The sequence below is a fragment of the Meriones unguiculatus genome, chromosome 14 (genome assembly GCF_030254825.1).
Source record: "Meriones unguiculatus strain TT.TT164.6M chromosome 14, Bangor_MerUng_6.1, whole genome shotgun sequence".
Taxonomy (NCBI): Eukaryota; Metazoa; Chordata; class Mammalia; order Rodentia; family Muridae; genus Meriones; species Meriones unguiculatus.
The window spans coordinates 30,706,265-30,719,688 of record NC_083361.1 but is presented as its reverse complement, the minus strand read 5'-3'; the positions used below and the strand labels follow the sequence as shown (position 1 = coordinate 30,719,688).

General features: G+C 49.7%; 1 protein-coding gene across 6 annotated transcripts in view; it reads right to left on the bottom strand.

The window, feature by feature from the left end:
- The window catches only part of Lmo1 (LIM domain only 1), a 79,456-nt gene that overhangs the window by 15,514 nt on the left and 50,518 nt on the right, over positions 1–13,424 (bottom strand). Inside the window, exon 3 of one of the 6 annotated variants that reach the window (XM_060367077.1) lies at positions 12,790–13,379. The exons of 4 other annotated variants lie outside the window; for them this stretch is intronic. In XM_060367077.1, coding sequence (XP_060223060.1) covers positions 12,790–12,988 — 199 coding nt within the window. In that variant the 5' untranslated portion in view covers positions 12,989–13,379. Of the gene's footprint in view, positions 1–12,254; positions 12,348–12,789; positions 13,380–13,424 lie in introns of all 6 variants that reach the window. One more of the 6 variants, XM_060367079.1, reaches the window with a different exon arrangement.

The window sequence follows — 13,424 nt, the reverse complement described above, 5'->3', positions numbered from 1 at the left end:
TGCTGTGTTCTGCTTCCTTCTTGAGGCAGCAGAGCACAGCACCTGCTAGCTACTATGAGAGGAACAGTGGAGGAAGACTGTACCTTGTCCCCTGGATGGAAAAAAAAAAAAGCATAGGGATGGGGCTTCCTGCTGACCCCCTGGGAGCTGCTACAGCCCTTCTCTGCAGGACTGGGAGGGGCCCAACCTTCTGGGAAGCAATTTAGAGCATGGACTTCGAAGTGGGGTAGCTTTGGATTCAGCCATGGGCTCCCAGGGAGAAGGCCCTTGTTCAGAATAAACTTCCCTTCCAGCAAAATGGAGGGAGAAGACCTGGAGCACAGCTCCAGAGAAGCAGGGGGCCTGGAGGGCAGCCTCCGGGAAGCAGGGGGCCCTATGCGGCAGTCAGAATAAACTGCTGCTAATGCAGCTACCAGCTGTTCCACATGGTATCTGCAGCTGGGAGCTGCCTGTTGGTCAAGCTGTCTGTCATCTGTCAGGCCATGTCTAGGGGGACTGTGAAGTTACTGCCGTACACAGGGCAATATGCCTCACCAGGAATCTGGCCAGAACAGACTGTTCCAGCCAGACCCTGGAGAAGGCTTCAAAGTTTGTGAGAAGGCAGCCTCAGGGGCCCAGATCATCAGGGTGTGCTCCAGAGATCCCAGCTTCATCCTGTGCGCCTACCTGGGGCCGCTCTTCACTTATATCGACCCACAGCTGATGACTCCTCAGGCTGCGGGTAGGAGGTTGCCTTCTTAACAAGCTTCTGATCCCACGATTCTGTAAACCCAGCCACTCCCACTTCTCAAAAACCTCAGCCCTTCTTTATGCTACATTGGTCCTAAGACATATACCTCTAATAATCATGAAGCTCTCGGCAGGGGACAAACAGCCAGAGGAGTGTCAGGGTCTGGCACCTGCTTCACGGGGAACATATTTAAAAAGGAACACTGGGAACAGAAGCTGGAGTTCCTAGACCATGTAGAGGTAAGAAGGCAGGGACCCCCTAGCTTGGGAGTAGGCTGCAGGCTTTTCAAGGAAATTGCAGCAAAGGCCTGGGTAATGCTCCTTTTAGTTACAGCATAAACTGTGGCGATAAAGCGTACCTGGGGAATGTTTAGAGAAAGCACTAATGATTTCTTCCCCAGTGGTTAATAAATTCACTTCTAGATCAATTTGTTCGCGATAGAGCCCGGCGAGCGGAACCCGCGCGGCGGGCACAGCCGAGTGTGTCTTTTTCAGTATAAATGATTTATTACGATGATTAGCGGCACATAAACAATTTAAAATACAACGCTAATTAGTTTGGGGAAGAAAGGAGGGGAAAAGCCACCCTGCCTCTCTCCCCATTATGTTCTACTTCTCCAAGTATGTACTTTTTAATTAAATCCAAATGTCACAATAAATTTAAAGTGTTTTATTACCGCTCAGGCTAACTGAGGCAGTCAGGCAAGCTCCTATCCCCACCTCTACCCCCACCCCTACCCCCACCGCAAGCATCCGTAAGCAGTGGGGGAGGTGAGCATGGGGGCACCAGAGGGACCTGCCTACATCTCTCCTCCAGGGTGAGATCTCCAGGGTCTCCAGCAAACCCCTCCAGGTTCTGGCAACTCCAGGGTGGCAAACACCAGAATCTCCAACCTTCAACCTTCCCCATCAGTCTGAGTGGAATCTCTTCCTTCAAGCCTAGGAGCCAGTCACTTCTCCATGATGGTCCCATACTGTCCTCCTTCCTCTACCTGCTTCAACCACCCAGAGCACTTCACCTAATGCCTTCCTGTGTGCCCCTCCCAGCGGGATGGTCTGCTACTGGAGCATCAGCTTCTGGGATGGGAGAACACGATGCAGAGAGGTGCAGCAATTTACCCTCAGTCTCACAGCTAAAACGTAAACATTCTTCAAAGTCTTTGTTCCCTCTAGCATGTTCTGCCTTGGAGCCTACCCCTGACTGTATCTGGGCTCTCATCTCCTGTGCTCAGGATCAGGCAGAGAACTGGAGGCTGCTCAAGGAGCCCCACCCCCACCAAGAGACATTTGAGGTGGGGATCAGTCAGTTTAAGGATTTGATAAGTCTGGATTTGAGTTCAGACTCTTATCTTTGACTAACAAGGTAGCCTGGTTCTTTAGCATCTCTGAGAGCTTGAGCTTTTGCAAAACAGGAGCAGCTGTGCCCAACTTACAGGGCAAAAGAATGCAACCAGTTAAAACAAGAACATCCTGTAACTCTCCACAGGCCCCACAAGTAGTAATTACTTTTCAAAGCCCTTGAGGTAAGCTGAAAGAGTACTGGCCCTATTTCACAGACCAGAAAACTGAGGCTAGTCAGGTTACAGGGAATCCCAGAACCCAGCAGGGGCCAGAAGGCAGATAGCCTCACTTCTGGAAGCTCAGACAGCTAGGGAACTTTCCTCATAATACTCCTAAGCACCTGAGAACAAATATCTCCATGATATTTGCGGAGGGGGAGGCTGAGGGATGGATTAGTGGTTAAAGCCCTGATCCCCAGAGTCTATATAAAAGCTAGACAAGATGGTGTATGAATCTGTAATCCCTGTCCTCCTCCAGGAAGGTGAGAGGCAGAGACAGGAGAGCCCCCAGAAGTCTGCAGTCCACCTAGCCTGGCATGCACACAAGAGGCCCCATCTCAAATAAGGTAAAAGGCAAAGACCAATACCTCAGGTAGTCCCTCTGACCTGCACACATGTGCCATGGTATGTACACATCCCCTCACAAACACATGTGTACATACAACATAAACACCAACAACAAACTCTCTAAGCACAGAGTTTCACATGACCCAGCAATTCAGAGTATTCCCATTGACCTCAACATGAATCTTCATTTCTGCGCAAGGCATAGCTCACAACAGTGTGGCTCTGTCAATAATCACCACTGCGGTCATGCCAATGATGCTCTGAGCTCCAGTTACTGACCTCTCTGGCCACCACCTCATCCTCTCTCTGGGACAAATGAATCCATATGATTCACACTGCCCTTCCACTCTGGACCCCCTTCACCCGTTCACTCATTCACTCCTCATCCAAATGAACTCATTAAACCCCTGCTATTAGGATCTTGTTCTTGACCCTGTATTTTCATTATAAGTATACCAATGGTGATGGTTTTAATTAAGAAAGTAATTCTTAATAAGCTTCATTGGGTCAATCAGATTTCTTGATCAATTTTTTTCTGTTCAACATTATGAAGCAATACCCCCATTTTAATTGTATATGTAGCATCTTCATCGAGATAAACTAAAAAAAAAATAGTGACTGCTAAAAATTGGTCCATGATTGGTTTTTAGCTCATATCAAAACTTATAGAGTGTTTGTCACTGTTGCAGCTTCTTTTATGACAATTATTTTTCCCAGAAAATATTTCCAGAGCCAACTTCTGCAGATCTAAATTTTGTCAGGAAGATTTGATGCTTCTGTCAATTTTTAGTCAATAACATATTTTACCAGGTGCAGGCTTAACTGTTGCCAGCTTTACTCTGTGTTAATTATTTCAACTGACGTTAATTTTTTCCTAGATTTTTTACTTAGCGTTTTCAATAATACTAATGAGATATTATTCTTCTGGGTAAGGCAGCCTTGCCATGAATTTGATAAAGGCCGCCTGAGATCAAAGAGCAGCATGAAGGCATCCTTGAGGCAAACGGGCAGGTGAAAACACCACACTTTGCACTTGGGTGGGTGCCAATTTGCAACCAGGTGCTCCAGGGAGCCCTGCCCCCTGCCCGATGCTCCCCAGGGTCCTAACCCCTGCCAAGAAAAGGCCTCACAGATGGGAAATGGCTTCTGGATAGGGGAGGCGGGTGTGCACTGCCTAGAAGAGGTAGCCTCCCACCAACAACCAAAGAACCCAACTGTCTAGCCACCCTGCTGTCCTAAATGGGGACCTGCCCAAGGACATACTACTAGGCAACGGGCCAGGATGGGGATGTTGGAGTTCTGGCTTTCAGCTCCGTGCTCCCTAGGCACCTATGGGAGTGCTCCAGTCTACAGGAGTCCTATCCCCTCACAGGGAACTGTAAAGCCATCTTTGCCTACACTGTCTTAAAGGTCTGTCCTCATCTCATGTAGCAAAGCCATTAAGGATGGGAGTCCTCAGCTGACAACAACAGGTAGGCTGGCTCCAAGGTGCTGAGAGAGGAGGCAGGCCCTGGCCACCAGACAGCTGCTCTGCAGGTCCCTTACTGGTCTTAGCACATTCACCACCTATTAAAAAAACAAAACAAAACCCCAAAGTCTGGAAACCTCTAGACCAAGACAGAATGTCTATCTGTGGGTGTGTGTGTGAGTGTGAGACTACCATCCATTCATAACACTAGAGCCAGCCTTTTCCCATGCTCCTGACAGGCAGCGGCCTCATCCCAGCCCTGCCAGCTCTGCCACTCACCCACTTTCTAGGATATTCCAAATGAGTGCATTTCCTACTCTGGGAGCCACCTATTCCTCTGCAAAATGAAGCAGTAGAGGAAGGAGGATCAGGAGTTCAAGTCCAGCCTGGGATATATGAGACCCTCCCTGGCTGTTTGTTTGCTTGTTTGGCTGATTTTTTAGACTTTGTGGCTTCCAGATAGAAGGTGAGTTTCCTAGGACTGGGGAAAGTGTAGGTCGCCATAGGGCGCCTGGGTCCTAAGGTGCAATGGCAGACTGTGACTTCCTCTGGAGTCTCAACTGGTGGCCTTCAGGAAGTGAGCTGCCATCGTGTGCAGAGGCTGCCGTGCTAAAGCCCACAGGAATGAAACCTGTAGGAGGCAGCCCAAGAAGCCTCCAGACCAATCCACCTGTGAACTGAGTCTTTACAGGCAAATAAGAGAGCTGAAATGTGGTCATTTCCCCAGGTGGAGCTAAGCAGAGTTTGTACCTTTGCCTGACAGACACCCTTCATCACCATCTCTGAGAGGCTCTCATGATCCAGTCAAACTGCCCCAGCCCCCTGTCCCACAGAAATGGGATGACAGCTGAATAGTGTGTCAAGGTGCTAAGTTCCAAGCTATCTGTTACACAGTGGTACCTAATCTACCACCGTTCCAGCTACTGAGGGGCCTGTGGACTTACCCTACCCTGCGGGTTGGCAGCTATGAGTGTCTTCCGTCATACACAGGCTTGGCTAGTGTATGAAGTATGAGGAGACTGGACTGGAACCTAGTCTTATCTGACTCAAAACCTGTGTGAGATCCACTTGTTTTGCAAGATAAAATGGTGGGTCATCAGAGAGTTCAAGCATTCTCTGGTATTCAACAGGCAATCCTTCCCATCTGACACCAAGGATGGCTGTTTTCTTATATATCCAAGAAAGGAGAAAAGCTGGGTTGGAGTGGGGTGCTGGGAGTCTAGGCTAGCACTGGTCTGACTCCTCTGGAAAGCATGACCCCCATATACCCCGTTTTTCCAATAGAGTCACAGAGAGCCAACCAGCAAGGTTGAATTATTAAAACTCCCTTCTAGGGTACCATGCAGATTTCTCTCCACGGAGACTGAGAGCAGAGGGGTGGCTGCTCCCGCCACACAATATTAAAATGTCACGAGTTTAAGGCCTGCGTTGGTTGAGTCATAAGTTATCAGCACCCAGTGAGGGCTGACAGAAAGCCTCCCTTAAATTATTAAGCAGAGAGCGTCAGACTGTAATATTTTGCTAAACCAAAGTACAGACACAGACAAAGATGTCATTTCAATATTTGAAACCAGCAAGTTTAATTTAAAATAAGAGCAAACCAATAAGCTCAGAACATCGTGGTGCATGAGAGGAAAATTATACTGTGAGGTGGGGGAAGAAAGTGGAAGGACTTAAGAAATTTATAAAAGTAATCTCCAAGTAGAAATTAGAAATCAAGGCCTAGAAACAGAATAACACAAAAGAAATATTACTGTCCACTTTCTAAATCAATATAACACCGCTCCACGCCGGAATTACCATGGTAACTCAAGTAAAAAGAATCAAGCAATTCTTATTATTTCAAAATAAAATCACAGCCTGAAGCCTGGGTTTTATTACAACCACTGATAGATCGCTGGCTTGTATTTATCTGAAATATTGCTTTTCAATCAGCTGGTTTATGAATGTACACAGGCCTCTCACCAGCCCACTTACTGCCTGGTTTTGAGGCCAGGGGCCAACCGATGACTTTGGTGTGTCCTGCATCTGCATGTGTGCTCCAGTTAAGGCTAACCCTGGAGTTTCACCCCCTTGCAGGCTGTCCTGTGACTTTGTAGGACAGAGAGGAGCTGCAGGAAGAAGCAATGGAGATGGGCTCATAATACTCCAACTGACACACTTGCCCTTGGAGGAGTGGGCCCATGGCTCTAGTGTGCTACTTCCCACCCCAGGTCATCCTCAAACAGGCTCCTCCGAGAAGTTCTCTTCAGCCCCAAGGATAGCAGATGGGAAAGGGAGCTAGCAAGTCAGAGAAAGAGTTCAGGACTCCACCATCAGACCTCCTGGTTTTACAGCCCAGCCCTGGCACTAGAAGGTTGTGGGTCTGGGGCCAGTCCACCAGGCTCTTTGTACTATGTTTTCTCATCTGTGAAGTGAGGATAAGAAGAGCGGCCTCTTCCTGAGCCACTGAATGAAAGCAGACAGGGAGGATGCTGGGGATGGATGGAAGGTTGCTTCCAAAATTACCTGGTATTCATACTCTTGGTAGACATGCCCTTTATGATATAAGCTGCCACCTCCTATCTTCAAGAGTAGAGCCTGTTCCCCAATCTCTTGAACCTGGGATGAGCTTGTGATTTATTTTTGCCAGTGGTATGTGTCATAAGTGACAATATTCCCGATGTCAAACAATGGCTTTAAGAAGCCTGGTATGGATCCATTCTCTCTAGATCCATCTCTGCCATGATAACCAGCCACCTAGATAACTAGATGACATGGCTAAAGGATGAGGGTCCCGAGTCCTGTTACCGCAGCATCTAACTTAGCAACCTTCCTCCAACCTCCAGGTTTGAGTAAGCCCAGCTGAGACCAGAAAAGCTTCCCAGCCAAGCCCAGCCTAAAGTTCCAACCCAAAGTTTGTAAGCTAAATAAATGCTTATTGTTTCAAGCCACTGAATTTTAGTTGGTGTAGCAATCACCGAAGCATATGCATTGGGCAATGCCTTGTGTTTAGGGTTCAGTAAAATGAAAGCTGCTGATGTTTATGATACCTCAGGACCAAGAAAACCACACTGCAGAGAGGAACACCAGTTCACACAGGCATGAGGCTTCCTGGTGTACTACCGTCTGTGGGCAGTAGAAACCAGGCACTGCTCATGTTGTAGAGACAAAAAAAAATTGATACCCAGTTAAGTTGTATGAAGTGACACAGCTCTCAACTAGGACCAGAACTTAGGTCGTCTGAACCTCTTGGTAGACTGCACTGAAATCATCAGGTCCCTCGGGAAAACCCAGCTGGTTCCTAAAAGAAGGGACAGGAGGAAGAAGCTAAAGATGTAGCCTAGTAGGCCTTCACACTAGGCATGCATGAACCTGGTTCAGCCTGCTCACTCCTCTCACCACCTGCTTTTATTTGTCTCTAGCTTTATCAACCCTACTGGGCTTGAGGCTTAGAACATCACAAGCTGACCAATAAGAGACAAGCTTGTTACTAGGTAGGTGGATGCTGTCTCTGAGCATAGCCAACTAAGGGGGGTGGGAGAATGATGTGTGGGACAACAGCAGTAAAGGGATGAAGGCAAACACTGGGACCACATGAAACATAAGCCAGCGTGGATGTACCAGGTCTACATTGTTCAGTGTGATGGTTGGGAAGCAGGCAGTGTTAGGCAGAATGAATGCCAGAGTGGCATAGGTCATCTCTCTGTTTGTAATAAGCACCAGGAGACAGACGGTAGATGAGATGGAAGATGGTAATGGCAGAAGAGAGAGAGGTAAGCTCAAAATCCCACTTAAATGCAACCTAGACACATGCTAAGCCCTCAGCACTCCAGTAAAAGTATTGGAGTATTGTTTGTCCAGGCACAACTACTCGCACTGTGGCCGATTCCAAGCTGTTGATGTCATGTTACTTAGCTCAGAGTTGGAAGCAATGCACAAAACCAGCTTTGCAAGCATTCCAAGTTGCCTTCATGGTATGGTTATATCCTGAGTAGGGACCTGCCCGGAGGCCTCCTTTTAGGAAGAGCTAGTAAGCCTGGTATTGGGATGACTCCTGCATACCTCAGTGTATGTGATCTCCATGCAACTCAGATAGGCAGGGAGGCAGGACAGGCTACATGTCATACACACGTGTGGGCCTTCTCAGTCCAAAAGGCCAGGACAGTTGTGTGGCCATTGGCACCTTCTAGGAAGTCTTACATCTGAGGACAGTTCCCTGGGATGTCAGTAACTTGCCTAGGGCCATGACTGGGACACCCAGGCAGGCATGTTCTTCCAGTCCATCTGATGAAATGCACCCAGATTCTTCATGCCTTGGGACTAGGGCAGAGGACACATCAGCTGAACATGGAAACCAGAAAGACACTGAAGCTATGGGCTCTATCTCTCCACAAAGCCTTGGACAACTCTCTTGCTTTCTCTAACCCTTAATCTATCTCCCCTGCCCAACCCCCATATAAATGAAAGGACTTGGGAAACATGTTCTTGAAGGCTTTTCCCATAATGCCACTTGCCTTAGTGATCCAGACACTAGTAAGAAAGAAAAGGTAGTCTGTCTCCTGGTGAAGACCAAGAGCCAGAAGGGACAGTAAGAAGGGCACAGTTTTCTTCAGTGAATAGGCCACTAGACTGGGCCAAGGGCTCATTTCAGACTGTACTGAAAAGAGAGCAGCAATGCCACCCATGGCTATGGACTTTCCCATTGGTGGGGCGTGTGCACTTGACAGTACCTCATTTAATTCTGGTGACGATTTAGGTAGGTGGAGCTGTTCTCATTGTAGAGGGTAGGAGAGGGTATGGAGGCAAAGTAGCCTCAACATTGGTCAGTGTATGGTACATGAAACACACCCCGCACCAGCAGAACTCAGCAGAATGGCAGAGGTCGAGTCAGGTCTAATGACCTGGCAGGCTGGGGTGGATACCTATGCCCTGTCTCTATCATCTGCCCTAACCAACTCTCAGCCTGGCTAATGCCTCCATCAGGATACTGGGAGGCCCTGTGATCCTGGGGTATTGATCCAATCAATAAGTTGGAGCTCTCTGTTACAGAGCAACAGACAGGTGGGGCACAGTTCAGGTTGGGGGAGCCCCAAATCTGAGCCTGCATTTGCTTAGAACTCCAGCATAGCCCAAGTAATTCATGGGCTCCACTTTCCCCAGTTATGTCACCATGGCTCTGTCTTCTGCTCAAAGACGGCCCAGCCCAGCAGACACAGCCATTTCCCAACACAGGCTGCCTTGTGCCGGCAGACCAGATGAGGTTGAATCTTTCTCCCAGGACCACAGAGAGTCTGCCACCAGTGCTTATCAGCATTCATCCTTCTGTACTAAAAGTGAGAGACTAAAGCAAACCACTTCCAAGTCTTGTTCATAGATGCTGAGAGACTCTTTAAATTAAAGATGGTAGGACTGAACCGTCACTGGATCTGATTCCTTTAGGAGAGGGAAGAGGGGAAGAAATGAATTCTCAGAAGAGGTGAGAGGCAGACCCAAGCATATTTCCATGTGCGAAAGTATCTTTGTGGGGCATGCTCAGAGAGAGGGAGCAAAGGAGACAGGCACTCTCGCAGCCACAGAGGCTAAGCAGGTGGCCATGCCAGTGCTGAGCCCCGGCAAGCAAAGGGTGAAGCTTTTAGGCGAGCAGCAGCTAGTGATCTCAGCTTCCCTTGGTCTTAATGCTCCTGAAAGGCTCTCTGTAATTGGGCATCAGTAGTTAATGCAGTATTGACTGCATTACACGCTCCCGTGCCTCCCCTCGCTAATGCCAATTGCATCACCTTGTACAGTCACCGGCTTGCTTAGCCAATAGCCGTTAAAAGCAATCCAAATCATGAATCATATGGGAAACTTTTAGCAAGACACCGCCATCCAAGGAGACAATTTACAGTTGAGTTAATCTGGGTACATTAGTGAGACATGGATTCTGGACGACAGACCAATTTATGTTGTTTCCCTGTCCCCATCCCCCTTAGTCCTCTGTGTGGGCGAATGAACAGAAGAGTAGGGTTGCTGAGTGGAACACCTGCCTCTCTGCCCAACGTTCCAAGAGAGGCGGGGGAGAGGTTCCAGGAGAGGCCTCATCTTTACAGACTCTCTGCCTGGCTGAGTTTGTGCAGGAAGGGGCAGTGATATCTCCCTCCCAGAGGAGAGTACCTCTGCTGAGGCTAGTCATGGCAGCTGTGGATGAAGACAACCCCTCCTGCCAGGCACTAGGTGAGTGCCAGGTGGAGTCCCCAGCCTGTCAGCCATGCCAGGCCTTTACTTTCCCTTAGCAGGCTGTAGTGCCCACTGGGCTCTGCCTTTTTGCCAATGGGCTAGGGTCTCTGCCATGGAACAGTACTGTGACCTGCTCCCTGTCTCCATTTGCAGGGCCAGGAAGGCCAAGGCCATGTTCCTGTCTACAGCCTAAGGCATGATGGAACAGACCAGGAGGTCCTGCTGGCAGCAACCTGTCAGACAAACTGAGTCAGCCGCTGAGGCTGTGTTCCTAGCAGTCATTAACAATTGAAGACTCCACTGTCTGGTCCTCCTCAACCCAGCTCCACCCCTCCTTGCTCATTTCTTACTTATTAAAAATGCTCTAGGATCATGTCTGGTGTTTAGCTCCACAATGTGCCTGCTGCTTCCTATGGTCACCCAAGCCATCCTGCTGGGCTTTCACGGAGGCAGCTTAGACCCAGCCCAGCCCTGCTCCAGCATGCACCTAGGAACGTGCAGGCACTGTGAGCTGGGCACACTCAGCATCCTCTCTTGTACAGGTCCCCATAGTTCAAGCTCTTACTGTGCGGCATGTCCCCACTTGGGGGACTCTTCTCCATCAGTGAAGGTCACATTTGATTTGCAGGGTTCAGGGCAGGAGTTTTCTTTGCTCCCCTGGGACTTCAGTGTCATTCCCCCACCCCCGTCCATACTCAAAGTCCATAGTCTGGTGCCAGACCAAGCTGCAGGTGCCAGGGAAGGGCTGGTTTTCCAGGAGAATTGGTGCTTGCCTCCCCTTTTGCTGACAGGGAGGCCCGGCAGCATTTAGAAAGCCCGGACCCTGAGTTCCAGTAAAGTGGAGATGGCTAGGCCAAGAGCAAGCGTCCAAATGTAAGCAATTAATCTTAAAACCCGAAGTTTAACCATTTGCAAAACAGATCTTTCTGTCTCTGTGGTGACCCTTCATTGCTCGACCTAATGGATTACTTTATTAATAATGCACTGTGCTTAAAAGCAAAAAAAAAAAAAAAAAAATTCTGACGATTCAATACTTCAGAAAGTCTCTTAAACCCGTTGCTAGGGCAAAACGATTGATATTTTATTATCTTTCAGAAGTGCAACATGAAAGCCTTGCAGCCCAGCAGAGCGAGGGCTTTGGTCCTCTGCAGCGGGCAGACCTGACTTCAACCAGAGGAGCCCAGCCTCTCTCAATAAGATGCTGTTGGGTATAAAAAAGGTGTTGGGGGAGACTAATAGGCGCCCCGAGATCCTGCTGCTGCCAGACAATGGGTGCTGTACGCAGCACTGAGGAATACACCCCTAGGGCCTAGAGCGCCACATCTGTCACCTAGTTCAGGTGGCCACATTCCGGGAGGGCGGCACTGCACATGAAGTTGGGCAGTAGGTGTAGAGAGGCAAGCTTTTCTTCATCTCCATGAAGATGCCCCCTTCAGAACCCCAGCCGCCTGCTTTCCTTATGTTGTCCTGGGTCCCAGAGAGTAGTTGTGCCAGTGGTGAAAGGCATATTGTTGGGCTGTACAGATAGGAGATGGAGTGGCATCTTGAGCTCCCCTCCGTAGTTCTGGTGGGGACCACAGGAACTCTGAAGGTCTCCAGACATCCACTGCCTTCAGCATTATCCCCAGAGCACAAACCATTCTGGGGCACAGACCCTGGGCAGAGGTGGAAATGCCATCTTGCCAACATATGGATAATATTCCTGAACCGAGGGCTCTCTCACACAAAACTCAGGTTTTCTGGGTTCTTGCCTTAGGCCTGAGGAGCCAAGAAGGTGGGGTAACTTTGGTTAAAGATGCACCCTGCTTTCCACATGCTTCTCATAGTGACAGTCCCCTACAGACACCAAAGAGGAGCCCTCCACACCCTTCCTAAGGAGGGAACTCTGGAGCAAGGTCCTCCCGCGCATAATCTGAAGTACCACAGGAAAAGAAAGTACTGATGTTAAGTACCCAGATCAGTGGCTCTTCTCTCCCTGTCTGGCCTGACCCCAAACCTCTCCTTTCGTTCTACTCAGATGGCCTCCTGGAGCTCCAGGGGAGGGTCTGTGAATAGAGGAGAATGTGCTGAGAAGGAGGTTATCCCCCAGCCAGCCCAGAATCATCTAGACCCCCACCCTTTCATCCCTGCCTTCACTCAGGCCAAGAGCCAACCTTCAGGGACTTACTGGGCCCCACGACTTCCCCAAATACATTCACTCAGGCCAGACATTTTAAAGGCCTTTTCCTGCTGATACGGTTACTCTGGGACAGTCGGATGAGACAGCATCCAGTATGACCTTGAACAAGTCACTTAACTTTCAGTTTTGAGCAGTAGCCATGGCAACAACACCTCAGTGGGTAGAAGGCCCAGACCCAATGGAGGACTCCTGAGATGTCCCATTACTCCCAACCTTTCCAGTCCCCACCCAAATGCCAGCAACGGTGGGCTTGCCAACAATCTTGCCACCTCTCCCAGCTACAGCACCTACAGGCACACAAGCCTTACCTATAGGGCCCAAGGACTCCTGGGGCAGCCACTCCCTGGACCTTGGTGCCTCTCTTAGGTTACAGGACACATGCTGTATTTTACCTCCAAGGCAGCTGGGATTCCCCAACCTTTTAGGCCACTTACTGCAAGGCACTCCCAGCCAAAAAGACTTCGGGGGTACACGAGACCACCTGCTAGGGGAGTGCTGCAGCCACATGACCTCTCAGCTCTCAGCCCTCTTGAAGCACCCAGGCTCTTGACCATATATCCAGGCCACCCTCAAACCACTCCCCCTGGAGTGCTACTGGCCCACTGCGGGACAGTTCTTCTGGCTCAAACTCTTGCCTTCACATTCAAGGAGACATGAGGTAGAGGCCAGCACAAGAGACGTCCGTCCCTCTCACCAAGTCATGCCGGTGGCCCGCTTCCCCCACCCCCTTCCTGAGGGCCCAGCTGGCCTTCTCTTCTTGGTCCGGCATCCCGGCTTTCGCGAGGTCCTCCCGCGCTCTCGCTCGCCCCCAAGCTCTCTAGTCCGTTTCTCCCCGAAGCTGCTGATTTGCTGGGCGCTCAGCGCCTCTCCGGTTACGCGGCGGGCGCGGGGGTGATGGCTGCGGTGAGAGAGGAGCAGCCGCAGAGACCAAACGCTCAGCACC